Here is a 13,593-nt window from a genome sequence, read left to right on the forward strand (position 1 = left end):
CTTAGCATGCAAGGTGTGAAGGGAATCTGGATTTTTAGATAAATGAAGGGATATTTGGATTTCAAAGGGATCTCAGTCTGTTTACAACTAGCCAGATAAGCAAGGCTAAGGAATGTGTTTATTTTTCCTAAAGGTTACTGACAATATATAGTATCAACGTCAAAGTTTTTATATTATGAGGGAGATACAGTTTCAAAGACATATGGAGCAATAAAATATATATATATATATATATATATATATAAAAAAGAGAGAAACATATATAAAGGAAAATGAAGGGCTATGTGAAAGGAAAAGGTCATTTAAAATCTAACAGGAGTGTGTGAAATAGCCTTAATGAAGGATCCAGCATTTGTGCATATGTCTGCTGTTTTACAAAGCTAGAGTAGGAGAAAAGCTATTTGTGTCAGGGTATTGTGTTAACTAGCTGAGTTTGTTTTAAATCTAAAATCTATTTTGGACTGTTGCCTTAAAGGGAGTGTAACTGGGAGTCAGGTTTATTAGGAATTTCAGGAGTTATTATAGTCTTATGTATGTGTTTGAAATCTATATTTTGATAATAAATATTTTAATTTAATTTTTAAAATCTCTAAAGGCCTTGGTGGACTTATTACTTCTGAATTCAGTGCACATATCTCGTAATAAATACAAATTGCAAAGCCGTTATGATGGCGCAACCAAGTTTCCCTCATGGATTTGGTCCACCTGGCACACATCATCTGCAACGTCTTAACAAGCGGAAGAGAGATACAGAAAGAAAGGGATAAAGGAAAGGATGATGTTAATGGGAGGGTGGGACGTAGGGAGAAAGGTGTTAGCCTGAAGGAGAGAGGGAGGCTGGGAGTGCGATAGAGGAAGGGAAAGAGATGGAGGGGCAGGGGGAGAAAAAGCTAGAGGGAGGAGGGAGAGTTAGAGGGAGGGAGAGAGATAGTTATGAACAGAGGGATGGAGAGGGAAAGAGGGGGGTTGTGAGAGAAAGAGAGATAAAAGCAGGGAGATAGATGGATGGGGAGAGATAGAAGGATCAAAAGGGATAAAGGTACAGACAGAGATATGTGGAGGGAGGTGGAGAGTGGGAGGGAGAAGTTTAATGATGATAGTGATAGAGAAAGGGAACAGGATAAAGATGGAGATAAGTTGGAGGGAGGTGGATAGAGGGAAAGTTTTAGAGGAAAATGTAGAAAAATACTCCAAATGCTTCACATTTGCACAAGAGAAAAAACAGACATCAAGTCAAATTAGGAGATATTAGAAAGAGAAGTCAAATGTTTGGTCAAAGCAGCAGGTTTTGAGGACTGTTTTAAAGAAGGTAGACGGATTTGGCGAGGGTCCTACTATATAACTTTGGGAGATTCCCAAATGACTGCGTAGTCATTGGAAGAAAAGCCATTGCAAGGTGCTCTGGTGAAGGTTGGATAAGTAAGGTGAAATGAAGTGAAGTTGGGAATTCTGCAGCTCGTATCTCACCTTCTTACCCTCCCAAACCCTATCCACCATGTACCAGGCGTAAGTCAGGACTGTGATGGGATGCTCTTGTCTCGCCTGGATGAATGTAGCTCCAACAACATTCAAGAAGCTCGATATTATCCAGCCCGTTTAATTGGAATTCCATCCAACATGATAAACATTCACTCCCTCCGCCACCGACGCAATATGCCTGTGGTGTATATGGTGTGCAACAACTCACCAAGACTCTTTTGACAGCATTTCCCAAACCAGCAACTGCTACCACCTAGAAGGACAAGCTAGGACAGCAGAAGCATGGGAGCATTACCACCTGCAATCTTCCCCTCCAAATCATGCACCATCGTGGCTTAGAAATACATTGCCATTCCTTCAAAAGTGCTGGGTCAAAATTCTGGAACTCCCTAACAGCATTGTGGGTGTACCTGCAGCACATGGATTGCAGTGGTTCAAGAAGGTGGCTCACCACCACCTTCGCAAGGGCAATTATGGATAGGCAATAAATGCTGGCCTAGCCAACAATGTTCACATCCTTTGAATAAATAAAAGAAAAGAGAATATCTCACTGAGCTGAGCAAAGGACGACGAGCATTGGAGACAGCTGGTGTTTGTAATGGTTATTATTTTTTGTACAAAGAATGATAGTTTTTGAAATGGAGGGTAACAATTTGCAATATCAACCGGCATGAAGGCCAAAAAGGGAACTGGGGCAAAGGGATTAGAAGTTGACTCTTAAGGATGCAATGCACTTGAAGAAGGCATGGGGGAGGGAGAGATGGGAGAGAAACTAGAAAGACAATAGTGGAAATCATCACATTTGACTTCTAAGGAAAGATCATATTTATATCAATAAAGGTCTTGATCTGAAATTGTATTTTGAGTGTGACAGGAAGCTGTTTCTCTAGAGAGAGAGAGGATTAAGCTTTGAATCTATGGTTGTTCATATGCAAGATTAAGATGGTGCTGTCTAGAATCTGCACAAAATGGAGTGTAGTTGCTTCTCAGCATTACAGAAGGGATAAGTTATTTTCTCCTTTGGGCAGGGAAGGTTGTATAAGATATGTGAAAATGAAGAACAGCAGGGGGATCAAAGAAGTATTTCATTTGTAAATCTATCAACAAAATATTTTACTTCAGGAGGGGAAAGGGCAAACCGAGGAATAGAATAAACTGGCAGCACAATGTAACATTTTAGAAGAGGAGATTGAACTACAAATTCTATAGTACAGCAAGACCACTGGCTTCAGTGCCTTGCCAACACAAAAGTATTACTGCATTGGGAGACTTTTAGCCCATTTGACACCACCAAAAAGTACTTTTAGCCTGAACATGGTGGGGGTGCTGGTTGGTGCAATCAAACTTTTCATAAGGCTGGTAGAGAACAATACTTGGCTAAAGAAGGAATGAAATTAAGAATAAAAGTTTCTCAAAAGGGCAACTCTTCTTAATACTTCTATACAGAACTAAAATTGTTTGTTCTTTTCCTAGCATTTGTACTTAGCTATGAAAACATAGGGCAGGATTTTGCCCTAGGCCAGGGTGCTCAGCAGGGGCGGGTGGGGCGGTTGAGAAGCTGGCCGCTGCCCGGGATTGGCACTGCACTGCGATTTTACGTGGGCAAACCAATGAAGGCCACCCAGCGTGGAATGCGAGCAGCAGCACTCAGCGCTGCCTGTATAAGAGTGGTGGTGGTGGTGGTGGTGGTGGTGGTGGTGGTGGTGGTGGTGGTGGTGGTGGGGGGGGGGGGGGGGGGCGAACAGGCCTAGCATGAACTTCATGAAAGAGCGCTTTAATCTCCCTGAGGCACAGAGCTGCCTCAGGGAGATGAAGCGCTCTTTGAAAAACCTTAATGAACAAAATAAAAGTGTCATAAAACATGTCCCCTTGCGTAACTCTGTCACAAAAGCAGGGAAATGTTTTTAATTCAAGCATGAAATTTTTCTTTTATTTTTATTTGCTTTGGATGAGGCTTCCTAAAATGTGCAAAGGCCGCTTGGCGTTTTCGCCTGCCAGCCAACCATTAGGTTAAACGGGCAGCGTAAATTCGATATTGATTACCTTTTTAATGGCCTTAATAGACCTTTTAATTGTCGGCGGACATGCTGATAAACTCACGCGACGTCATTGTGCATCATTTTACGCTGGGTGGGGTCGGGCACGTTTCCGCCCACAGAGCTTAATATTCTGCCCATAATGTGTTTTACTCGCTGGAAATATAGTGTATGTTGCTGAAGCACCCCAATAGTAATGTGCAAATCAGCTAACAAATTCAGAAGTTTAGGAGATATGCCACGAGTCTTGAATCGCCAGAATTTGCTGGTTGATTTGCACTGCTTCACCGCTTGCTTTGCCCACATGGCATCTCGGTCTTAGGCTCTCTGTTAACTTTAAGAACTTTCTGGATTTGCACATTTATTGCCCATTAAACTCATCACAGATAATTAAGTCTGGTAATTAAGAGTGCAAGTATCCTTTTAAGGACATGATAATTGTTAATGCACTGTCAATCAACTGTGTGGCCTTATAGGGGACAACTTCTGAGTCTGAAACTCAAGATAGTTGATGAGAAGGAACCAGCTCCCGAGAAGGGAGCCAAGAAAGCCTTAAAGAAACTGGCAGCAAAGGGCGGCAAGAAGCGGTGAAGGTTGAGGAAGGAGAGTTACTCCATCTATATCTACAAAGTGATGAAGCAGGTTCAGCCCGACACCGGCATCTCCTCCAAGGCCATGAGCATCATGAACTCGGTCGTGAATGATATTTTCGGGTGCATCGCAGGTGAGGCTTCCCGTCTGGCCCATTACAACAAGCGCACACCATCAGCTCCTGGGAGATTCAGACCGCCATGTGCCTACTACTGCCTGGGGAACTGGCCGAGCACACTGTGTCGGAAGGGACAAAGGCGGTGACCAAGTACACCAGCTCCAAGTAAAACTCCACAATGGACTGAAAAACACATTTAAATGATTCAATCTCATTCCTGCAGATTGTCAACTGTTGTTAGATTTACATTTAAAAACATTTTTTCTCTTAAGCCAACTTTTCATTCCCTCTAATTCTCCTACTGTGCCTGATATGAGTTTAATCACTGTCCTTCTCAGTCACTCCTGTTTCTTTCTCACTTCATAAATCTCACTGGTTAACCTTTGACTGCTTTTCACTGAGGTCCCAGATGCCCCCTTGCCCTTACTATATCGTCATCTGGATTTGCCGAAATAGCCTTGACGAGTTGCTGCTGTGCATCTTGTAGATTGTGCACACTGCTGCCACTAGGCATCAATGGTGGAGGAAGTGAATGTTGAAGGTGGTGGATGGGGTGCCAATTAAGGGGCTGCTTTATTCTGGACTTCTTGAGTATTGTTGGAGCTGCACTCATCCAGGCAAATGAAGACTATTCCATTTACACTCCTGACTTGTGCCTTGTAGATGCAAGACAGGTTCTGGGGACTCAGGAGCAGAATTCCCAGCCTTTGACCTGCTCTTGTAGCCACAGTATTTATATGGCTGGTCCAGTTCAGTTTCTGTACCATGGTAACCCCCAGAATATTGGTAGTGGAGGACACAGCAATGATACTGCTATTGAAGATCAAGGGAGATGGTTGGATTCCCTCTTGTTACAGATGGTTATTGCCTGGCACTTGCATGGCACAAATTTAACTTGCCACTCATCAGCCTAAGACTGAATATTGTCCAGGTCTTGCTGCATATGGACATTGAGTGCTTCAGTACCTGAGGGATCACGAATGGTGAACATTATGCAATCATCAGCAAACATCCCTACTTTTGACCTTATGATGGAGGGAAGGTCATTGATGAAGCAGCTGAAGATGGTTGGTCCTAGGACACTACCTTGAGGAACTCTTGCAGCAGTGTCCTGGGACTGAGATGATTGACTTCCAAGTCTTTGTGTTAGGTATGGCTCCAACGAGTGGAGAGGTTTTCCCCCATTGACTTCAGTTTTGCTAAGGCTCCTTGATGCCCTACATCGTTTAATGTCAAGGGCAGACACTCTCACCTCACTTCTTGAATTCAGCTCTTTTGTCCATGTTTGGACCAAGGGTGTAATGATATCAGGACTGAATGGCCTTGGTGGAACCCAAACTGCATGTCAGTGAGCAGGTTATTACTGAGCAAGTGCCACTTGATAGCACTGTCCACAATCCGTTCTATCACTTTGCTGATGATTGAGTGTGGAGCGCTGGGGCAGTGTTGGTCAGGTTAGATTTGTCCTGATTGTGTGTTCAGGACATACCTGGGCAATTTTCCACATTATCTGGTAGATGCCAGTGTTCTAGCTGGACTTGAATAGCTTGGCTAGGGGCGCAGCTAGTTCTGCAGCACAAGTCTTCTTTACTATTGTCAGAGTGTTGTCAGGACCATAGCCTTTTCAATATCCAGTGCCTTTAGCCATTTATTGATATCACATGGAATGAATCAAATTGGCTGAAGGCTGGCATCTGCGATTCTGCGGACTGTATTTCTGAATATAGTGCATCACACTATGAAGTCCAGCTAAAATATTGCTGAATTAACATGGAAACTTAATAATTCAACATAATTTAACACAGTTTTGCGTATCACTGCATTTCTGACTATTATGGATCCCATTATAAAGTCCTGTTAAAATATTGTTGAATTATGAATTAAGAGGTACTCGTTTGGTAGTACAAAACTTTAGTATTGCTGAAAGATTAGGGGAAGTATGCCTCCAGCTCTTTGGTTAATCATCTGTTTAGCAAATCAGTAGTCAACCAAACGATAAACAAAACACCTCACAATAATTATGTGGAACTGAGGTACAACAGTGTAGTGGTTATGTAACAAATGAGGAAACCATTTGTCTGGACTACTAATTCAGGGATTATGGCCGGAATGTTACCAGCCCTTGTAGGCAAGCTTGGAGGTGAGGGGGTTCATAAAATGGCAGTGGAAGGTGCCAGGAAGGAAGCACGACATCTTCCAGCTGCCATGGATTACTCCTAGTAACAGGAATGGCACACATGGCCAATCAATTCAATTAACTGATCGATTAAAGGCCACTTTACACCCCAGCTGCATTTGAACCGCTCCCTGCCACACAGGGACACCACCAGATACATTAAAGGCAGCTTCCCAGAAACTTTCCAGAAATGGGGGCTTTCCTTTCTGGCCACTTGAGGACACATGGACGGTCCCCACCCCCACCATCCTGGTGGCAACAGTTGGCCCCGCGGGAGGGTTAATCTCTCAGATCACCAAGGCTTGCCTACCTGACCCCGGCATGTTAAAAATAATTTCGCAGTCGTTCAAGGGAACCTCAAAGTGGACGAACTCTTTCCTTCTCCCAGCAGCTACCTCTATTGGTGGCAGTGCCAAGGCTGACAAACTGCTAGTCCTCTCATTGGGCCAGCATTTCTGATCTCTTAATTGGCTATCACTGGTAAAATTGGCCATTCATCCACTTGGGCTCAGGACCCCCTTTTGGGTGCAGCGGACCCAGCTTTGGGTAAAATTCAGTCCCATAGTGTTCAAATCCAATCATGGCAGTTGGAAAATAAAAATAATGGCAACTAAAACAAACTGTTAATAGTAAAATGAAGCTGTTGGTAAACATCCAACTGGTTCAGTAATTTTCTTTGTCCAGTCAGACCTTCTTGTGGCCATATGTGGTTGACTTTTAATTGTTGGTTCAAGAAGGGAACCCACCGCCACCTTCAAGGACAACTAAGGATGGGCAATAAATGCCGGTCTTGTCAGTAATGCTCATATCCAGAGAATTTTTTTTTTTAAATGTGAAGTTCTTTGAGATATTAAAGAGTGATAAAGAGTTGTACGAATGCAACTCTCATTGAAAATGATTCATTTTCCTGATACCTCATTTCTGCTTTAATTTTCCTCTATTTGGTAATTTTAAGTTATAAAAGGATAATATCCTTAACTAATTCTGGGTAAAGATTAATGCTTATGACTGGACAGCAGAAAGGTTAAAAATTTTCTGTTCCATGTGAGAATTCCAGGATGCTTCTCATGACCTGGAAAACCACATATATAGGAAATGTCAGATGGAGCAGCTTGAGCTCCAGATTTTCAAACTTGTGCAGCATCTGGTGTCACTGCAGTGCTTCCAGGAGACAGAGCTGCACTGGTAAATACAGCCAGAGCCAAGTCCTACAGCACAATGGTGGCTCAGCTGTATGGGGGGGGGCAAAAGGAAAATTGGAAAAGCATTGTGAACGGGGATTCTATAGATAGTGGAACAAACAGGAATTTCTTAAGCCACAGACATGATTCCAGGATGGTATGTTGCCTCCATGTTGCCAGCATCAAGGATGTCATGAAGCAGCTGCAGAGCACTCTGAGCGGGGAGGTGAATAGCCAGAGTTTGGGGTCCATATTAGTGCTAACGACATAGGTAGAAAGAAGGATGGGGTCCTTCAGGCAGATGTTAGGGAGCTAGGAAGGAGACTAGCAAGGAGGACCTCAAAAGTAGTAATCTCTGGATTATTCCTGGTGTCGTGCACTAGCGAGTATAGAACTAGAAGGATAGAGCAGATGAATGTGTGGCTAGAGAGGTATTGTAGGAGGGAGGGCTATAGACTTCTAGGACAATGGGGAATCCAGGAATCTACATAGGCTGTGCAAGTTGCACCTCAGAAGAACCAGAGCCAATGTCCACATGGGGCAGTTCGCTAATGCTATTCAGGAGGGTTTAAACTAACTCGGCAGGAAGCTAGAATGTGACATTAGAAAGAAGAAACAAGGTGCAGAAAGGATTGGGAGAGGCAGATAGAACTAGAATAAGAAATAGCACAGAATCCAGTGAGGTCAGAGTAAAATTGAATGCAATAAGGTCTAAGTTAGGCTTACAGTGCCTGCAAGTGAATGCACAGAGCATGGTAAATAAGGTTGGTGAGCTGCAAGCAGCAGATAAAGAAAAGGTATTAGAAAGGCTGGCTATACTTAAAGTTGATAAGTCACCAGGACCTGATGAGATGAATCCAGAAATTTTGAGGGAAGTAAGGATGGAAATTGCAGAGGCACTGGCCATAATCTTCCAATTATCCTTAGATACAGAGGTGGGGCCAGAGAACTGTAGAATTACACCTTTATTCAAAAAAGTTCTTCTAGTTGCTGGAGGTCATGGGTTATGAACGTGCTATTAAAGTAATCTTGGCAAGTTGCTGCAGTGCATCCTGGAGACAGTACACATTGCAGCCATGGCAGTTAAGTGGACGTTTTTTTAGTCATTCATGGGATGTGGGCGTCACTGACTAGGCCAGCATTTATTGCCCATCCCTAATTGCTCTTGAGAAGGTGGAGGTGAGCTACCTTCTTGAATCACTGCAGTCCATGTGGTATAGGTGCACCCACAGTACTGTTAAGGGGGGAGTTTAAGGTGCTGAATGGGCTGCTGATCAAACAGACTGCTCTGCCCAGTATGGTAGCAAGTTTTTTGATTTGCATTGAATAAGTGATCTCACATTCAAATTAGCAAGCACAATAGGCTATCTCCCACACCTCCATGATATAACTCTAGATCCCATTAGGTCAGTAATTAAATTTAAAATTAGATGTATTTAATAACACATTTCATAAATAGTATTATGATGTGAATAAACAGCAAACTTTTAACCAAAAAAACAGAAGCCTAGTGGACAGCCGTGAAAAGCAAAAGGCCCAAGTGGGATTAACAGAGTCAATGTTGAAAATGCAACCTAGTTCCAATAGCAAAATGTGAGACTAAGTCAAACATTCACTAACAAGAAGAAAATAAAATTTCACCTCTAAAGCTTGAGCTAACTTCTAAGCCCTCAATTGGAAGTACTTTAATGTAGGATACAGATGGTTCCAGTGACAAAGCCATATAATGTTCATTTTCTTCTTAAACTATCAAATCCACTATTTACAAAAAAATGCAAGTAAAATCAAGTTACAACCATATTTTTCCCCTACTGCTATGTTTTATCCTGTTTACAGTCTTATAACTACCAGGTCAATTAATTTACAAGTTTACCAATATGCAAATAGATGTAAAACATTGATTTAATAATAGTAATAAAACTATGTAATTTCTGAGGTAGCAAATATGATCAGAAGAGAGTATAAATGGGCTTGTAACATGTGACCTGCTAAAACAGAGAAGACACTTCCCATCATCTTAACAATAGTTTTCATTGCGTTTTTCTCTGCTAAATTGATTTTTTATTTCCCTCCCATGATAAACACTAGCCGATGCTAAGATGACAGCTCCAAAACCTCAATCTAAGCCATTGAGAAGTAGTGTCCACAAGGTGTCTGTTGTTGACTATCCAACTCATCATCCTAGAAATTGAACTGAACCCAAATTGAGGTGTTATCGGGGTGCTGTGCCTAATGAGGTTGGCTGCAAGACTGGGGCAAATTGTTCTGTCGTAACATTAAGATAGAGCTGGCGAGCTGCTGAGCCAGTCGTTGCTTTAGAGGCTGTTCACCGGTCATGGGTGCAACAGCCTGATTTGCCAACTCAGATCCTGGAGCAGTCAGGAATGGGGACAAGTGGTGACTGTCAGCAGCCCACAATTTTAACAGGGAGCCAGGAAGGACACTCCTGCACCTCTACAATAAGCTAAGTCAAAACATTTTTGACTTGGATTTCAGGTGGCAGCTTCCAGTGATCCCTTGAAAGACCAATGGTTTGACTGCTGAGCACCTGAAGAAATTGATTTCAGCAGTCATTTGAATGGAACGGACATTAGGGGGGAGATTTTTTTCCCTGTCGGAGGGGGGGATTGTGTGGGGGCGGGCGCAGGTGGGCGCACAGCCGATCGGCGCCCCCAATCAGCTGGGTGCTACCATTTTACATGGGCGGGCCAATTAAGGCCCGCCCAGTGTGATGCGTGCCTGGAAGTGCTGAGCACTCCCTGTGTAAGCGGGAGGAGTAGGCTGTCAGGGAGTGCGCTCTCTCGCGTATGTGCGCGAAAGAGCTCAGAAATCTCCCTGAGGCACCTCTGTGCCTCAGGGAGATTGGTTTCACGTATAAAACATTGAATAAAGGGAGAAAAAAATTTTAAGGACATGACCCCTCATGTGAAACTTCACAGGAGCTGGGACATGTCCATTAATGTTAATAAAAACTTTTCCAACAATTTAAAAACGTCCATGAAACCTCATCCCACCCGTGGATGAGGTTCCATGAAAAATGCGAAGGCCGCCAGGGCTCTTTGCATGCCCGCTAACATTAAGGTTGGACAGGCAGCTCAGGTCAATGATTTAATTGATTGTTAAATGGCCTTAATAGGCCTTTGACAATTCGGCAGGCACACAGCCCCCGAACTGAAAATCTGAATGACGTCTGGTGACTTCAGGACGCACGCCCGACATCACCCCGCATCATTTTAGGCCTCAGTGACAGTGCCTGCCCCTGCTCACCGAGCTGAAGATTCTACCCTAGGCTTCAGATTTGTCTGTGCAATGAATCAAACCAGTTTCATTCATGTCCCCAGATGCCTAATGAGCAGTACCATGTAATATGGCAGGTAGTGCACTTTGGACATAGAATGAGAGCCACATGCCTCCTGAATTATTGCACCTTTAGCCATCCATTTTGTGTATGTTGACATCAAACTCCTTGGCCATTATCTTTCCCTCCTTCTACGGATCTCTCTTGCATTCTAATGCAACTGATAGCAGAAACTGAGTCGTTTTGTGGATTGTGGACACAAATCTACATGCCATCAAAAGTGGTGCCATATGTTGCTAATGTTTTCCATGAGAATTGATCTCTATGATATGTTACATTTTACATCAGCAAAGAATAACATCTTTTGCATCTACCATCAGCCCATTATGAATGTACAGATATCAGGGGGAGGACATGCTCACTTATAACACGTACATGCAAACAACGTTCCAGCATTCATTGTCAAGATTCTCACATGAAAAATGATTATTTCAGCCAAGTTTTGGAGGGGCTGCATGGAACCACAACCTTACTAGCAGACAACACATTGTGGAGGTGAGTGGAAAAACTGACATGAGAGAAAAAGAATTGTCTTCCTTTTATAGAATTTTTATTTGTATGTTTTAGTCAATTGTTTCTGATTCTGTACACAAAACTTTCAGTTAAATTACATGGGAGAAACTGGAATCTATTGTTGAAGGTACTTACCGCTGGTACAAGCAATTTTTTAACCTCTTCCACTGCCCTCTTTAGCTTGATTTCCGCTCTGTTCTGTGCATCTTCCACAGTGATTAATACGTGCAAGTCTTCATTCAGGTGTTCCCAGTTGGGTTTGCCTCTGTTTTGCTCCTCCTGTAATACCAATAGAGCAAAATAAATTGTTTACAAACAAAAACAAAACGGAAGTCAGCTATTTTTGTTTGTTAGGTCTGCTTACCCAACTGACCATAATTCAACTGAGAAGACCCACATAGATGGAATCTTCTTCTATGCCTCTATGTGTGGTTTTCTGTAACTGATCACCTACAAGAGTGGCCTAAGACAACATGTTCCCTGCTTAGCACCATACATCCAATTGCCACAAAGTCATGGGTGAGAGAAAGACGAACCTGCACCTCAATGGCACAAGAAATTGCAGTATTTAAATGCCACACCAAGTTTAAGATGAGACGCATGTATTCTCATGTCCAAGCCTCTTCATTGCTTCTGTCACCCCCATGCTAATTATCACGTTAAACAATTCATGATGTAACATTTCCCTCAAAAAATATTATTAATGTACAATATGATGTTTAATAGGTGGATATCCATTTATCAAATCAGACAGTCTAAGATATTTTGTGAATCATAACTGTTTTATTGTTAAAACTAGAGTTCAGTACAAAAAACAGTTTCCACTCTTCCCTTTTGGATGCTCTCCCTGTCTAGAAGCAAAACCCTTTGACTGGGGAAAAACCTAGCTCTTAAGTACAGGCATCAATGAGCATCACCTGCGCCCAATTTGCTCTATAGCTAGTTCCTGGTTTACTCTTAAAGGGACCTGCATTTCTAATATTGTCACATGGTTCCATATACTCACATCTTGATTAAGTAAGGCTTATGATGTAAATGCCATTTTCAAAATTCTTTCATGGGACATTTCCCATCCCTAATTGCCCTTAAGAAGTTGATGGTTGGTTCAAGAAGCCACCTTCTTGAACCTCTGCAGTCCATGTGGTGTAGGTGCACCCACAGTGCTGGTTAGGAAGGAGTTCCAGGCTTATGTCCCAGTGACACTGAAGGAACGGCAATATAGTTCCAAGTCAAGATGCTGTGTGGCTTGGAGGAAGACTAGCAGGTGGTGGTGTTCCTATTCATCTGCAGCCCTTGTCCTTCGAGGTAGGAGAGGTCTAAGGTTTAGAAGGTGCTGTTGAAGGAGCCTTGGTCAGTTCCTGCAGTGCATCTTGTAGATGGTACACACTGCTGTCACTGTTAATGGGTTGTGGTGGGAATGGATGTTGGAGGTGGAGGATGGGGTGCCATCAAGTGGGCTGCTTTGTCCTGGATGGTATCCGTCTTCTTGAGCATTGTTGGAGCTACAATCATCCAGGCAAGTGGAGTGTATTCCATCACACTCCTGACGTGTGCCTTGTAGATGGTGGACAGGCTTTGGGTAATCAGGAGATGAGATACGCTCCGCAGAATGTCCAGACTCTGGTGTGCTCTTCTAGCCAATGTTAATATGACCGGTCTGCTTCAGTTTCTGGTCAATGGTAACCCCCAGGATGCGGATAGTCGGGAATTCTGCAATGGTAATGTCATTGAATGCCAAGGGAGATGGTTAAGTTCTCTCTTGCTGGAGATGGTCATTGCTTGGTGCTTATATGGCATGAAAGTTACTTGCCACTAATTAGCCCAAGCCTGAATATTGTCTGGGTTTTGCTGCATATTGGCATGGACTGCTTCAGTATCTGTGGAGTCATGAATGGTGCTAAACATGGTGCAATCATCAGCGAGCATCCCCACTTCTGACCTCATGATAGAGGGTAGGCTGTTGATGAAGCAGCTGAAGATGTTTGGGCCTAAGACACTAGCCTGTGGAACTCCTGCAGTGATGTCATGGAACTGAGATAATTGACCACCAACAGTCACAACCATCTTCCTTTGGGCTAGGCATGACTCCAACTACTGAAAAGCTTCCCCCCTGATTCCCATTGATTCCAGTTCTACTTGCT

The 13,593-nt window shown here is 43.1% G+C and overlaps 1 protein-coding gene across 8 annotated transcripts in view; it reads right to left on the reverse strand.

Moving 5' to 3' along the window:
• The window catches only part of LOC121271017 (protein quaking), a 731,453-nt gene that overhangs the window by 193,276 nt on the left and 524,584 nt on the right, over positions 1–13,593 (reverse strand). For 7 of the 8 annotated variants that reach the window (XM_041176759.1, XM_041176737.1, XM_041176719.1 and 4 more), the window contains exon 4: positions 11,588–11,731. The exons of the other annotated variant lie outside the window; for it this stretch is intronic. In XM_041176759.1, coding sequence (XP_041032693.1) covers positions 11,588–11,731 — 144 coding nt within the window. The remainder of the gene's footprint in view (positions 1–11,587; positions 11,732–13,593) is intronic. 8 annotated transcript variants of the gene reach the window in all.

The sequence above is a fragment of the Carcharodon carcharias genome, chromosome 2, assembly GCF_017639515.1.
Source record: "Carcharodon carcharias isolate sCarCar2 chromosome 2, sCarCar2.pri, whole genome shotgun sequence".
NCBI classification, from domain to species: Eukaryota; Metazoa; Chordata; class Chondrichthyes; order Lamniformes; family Lamnidae; genus Carcharodon; species Carcharodon carcharias.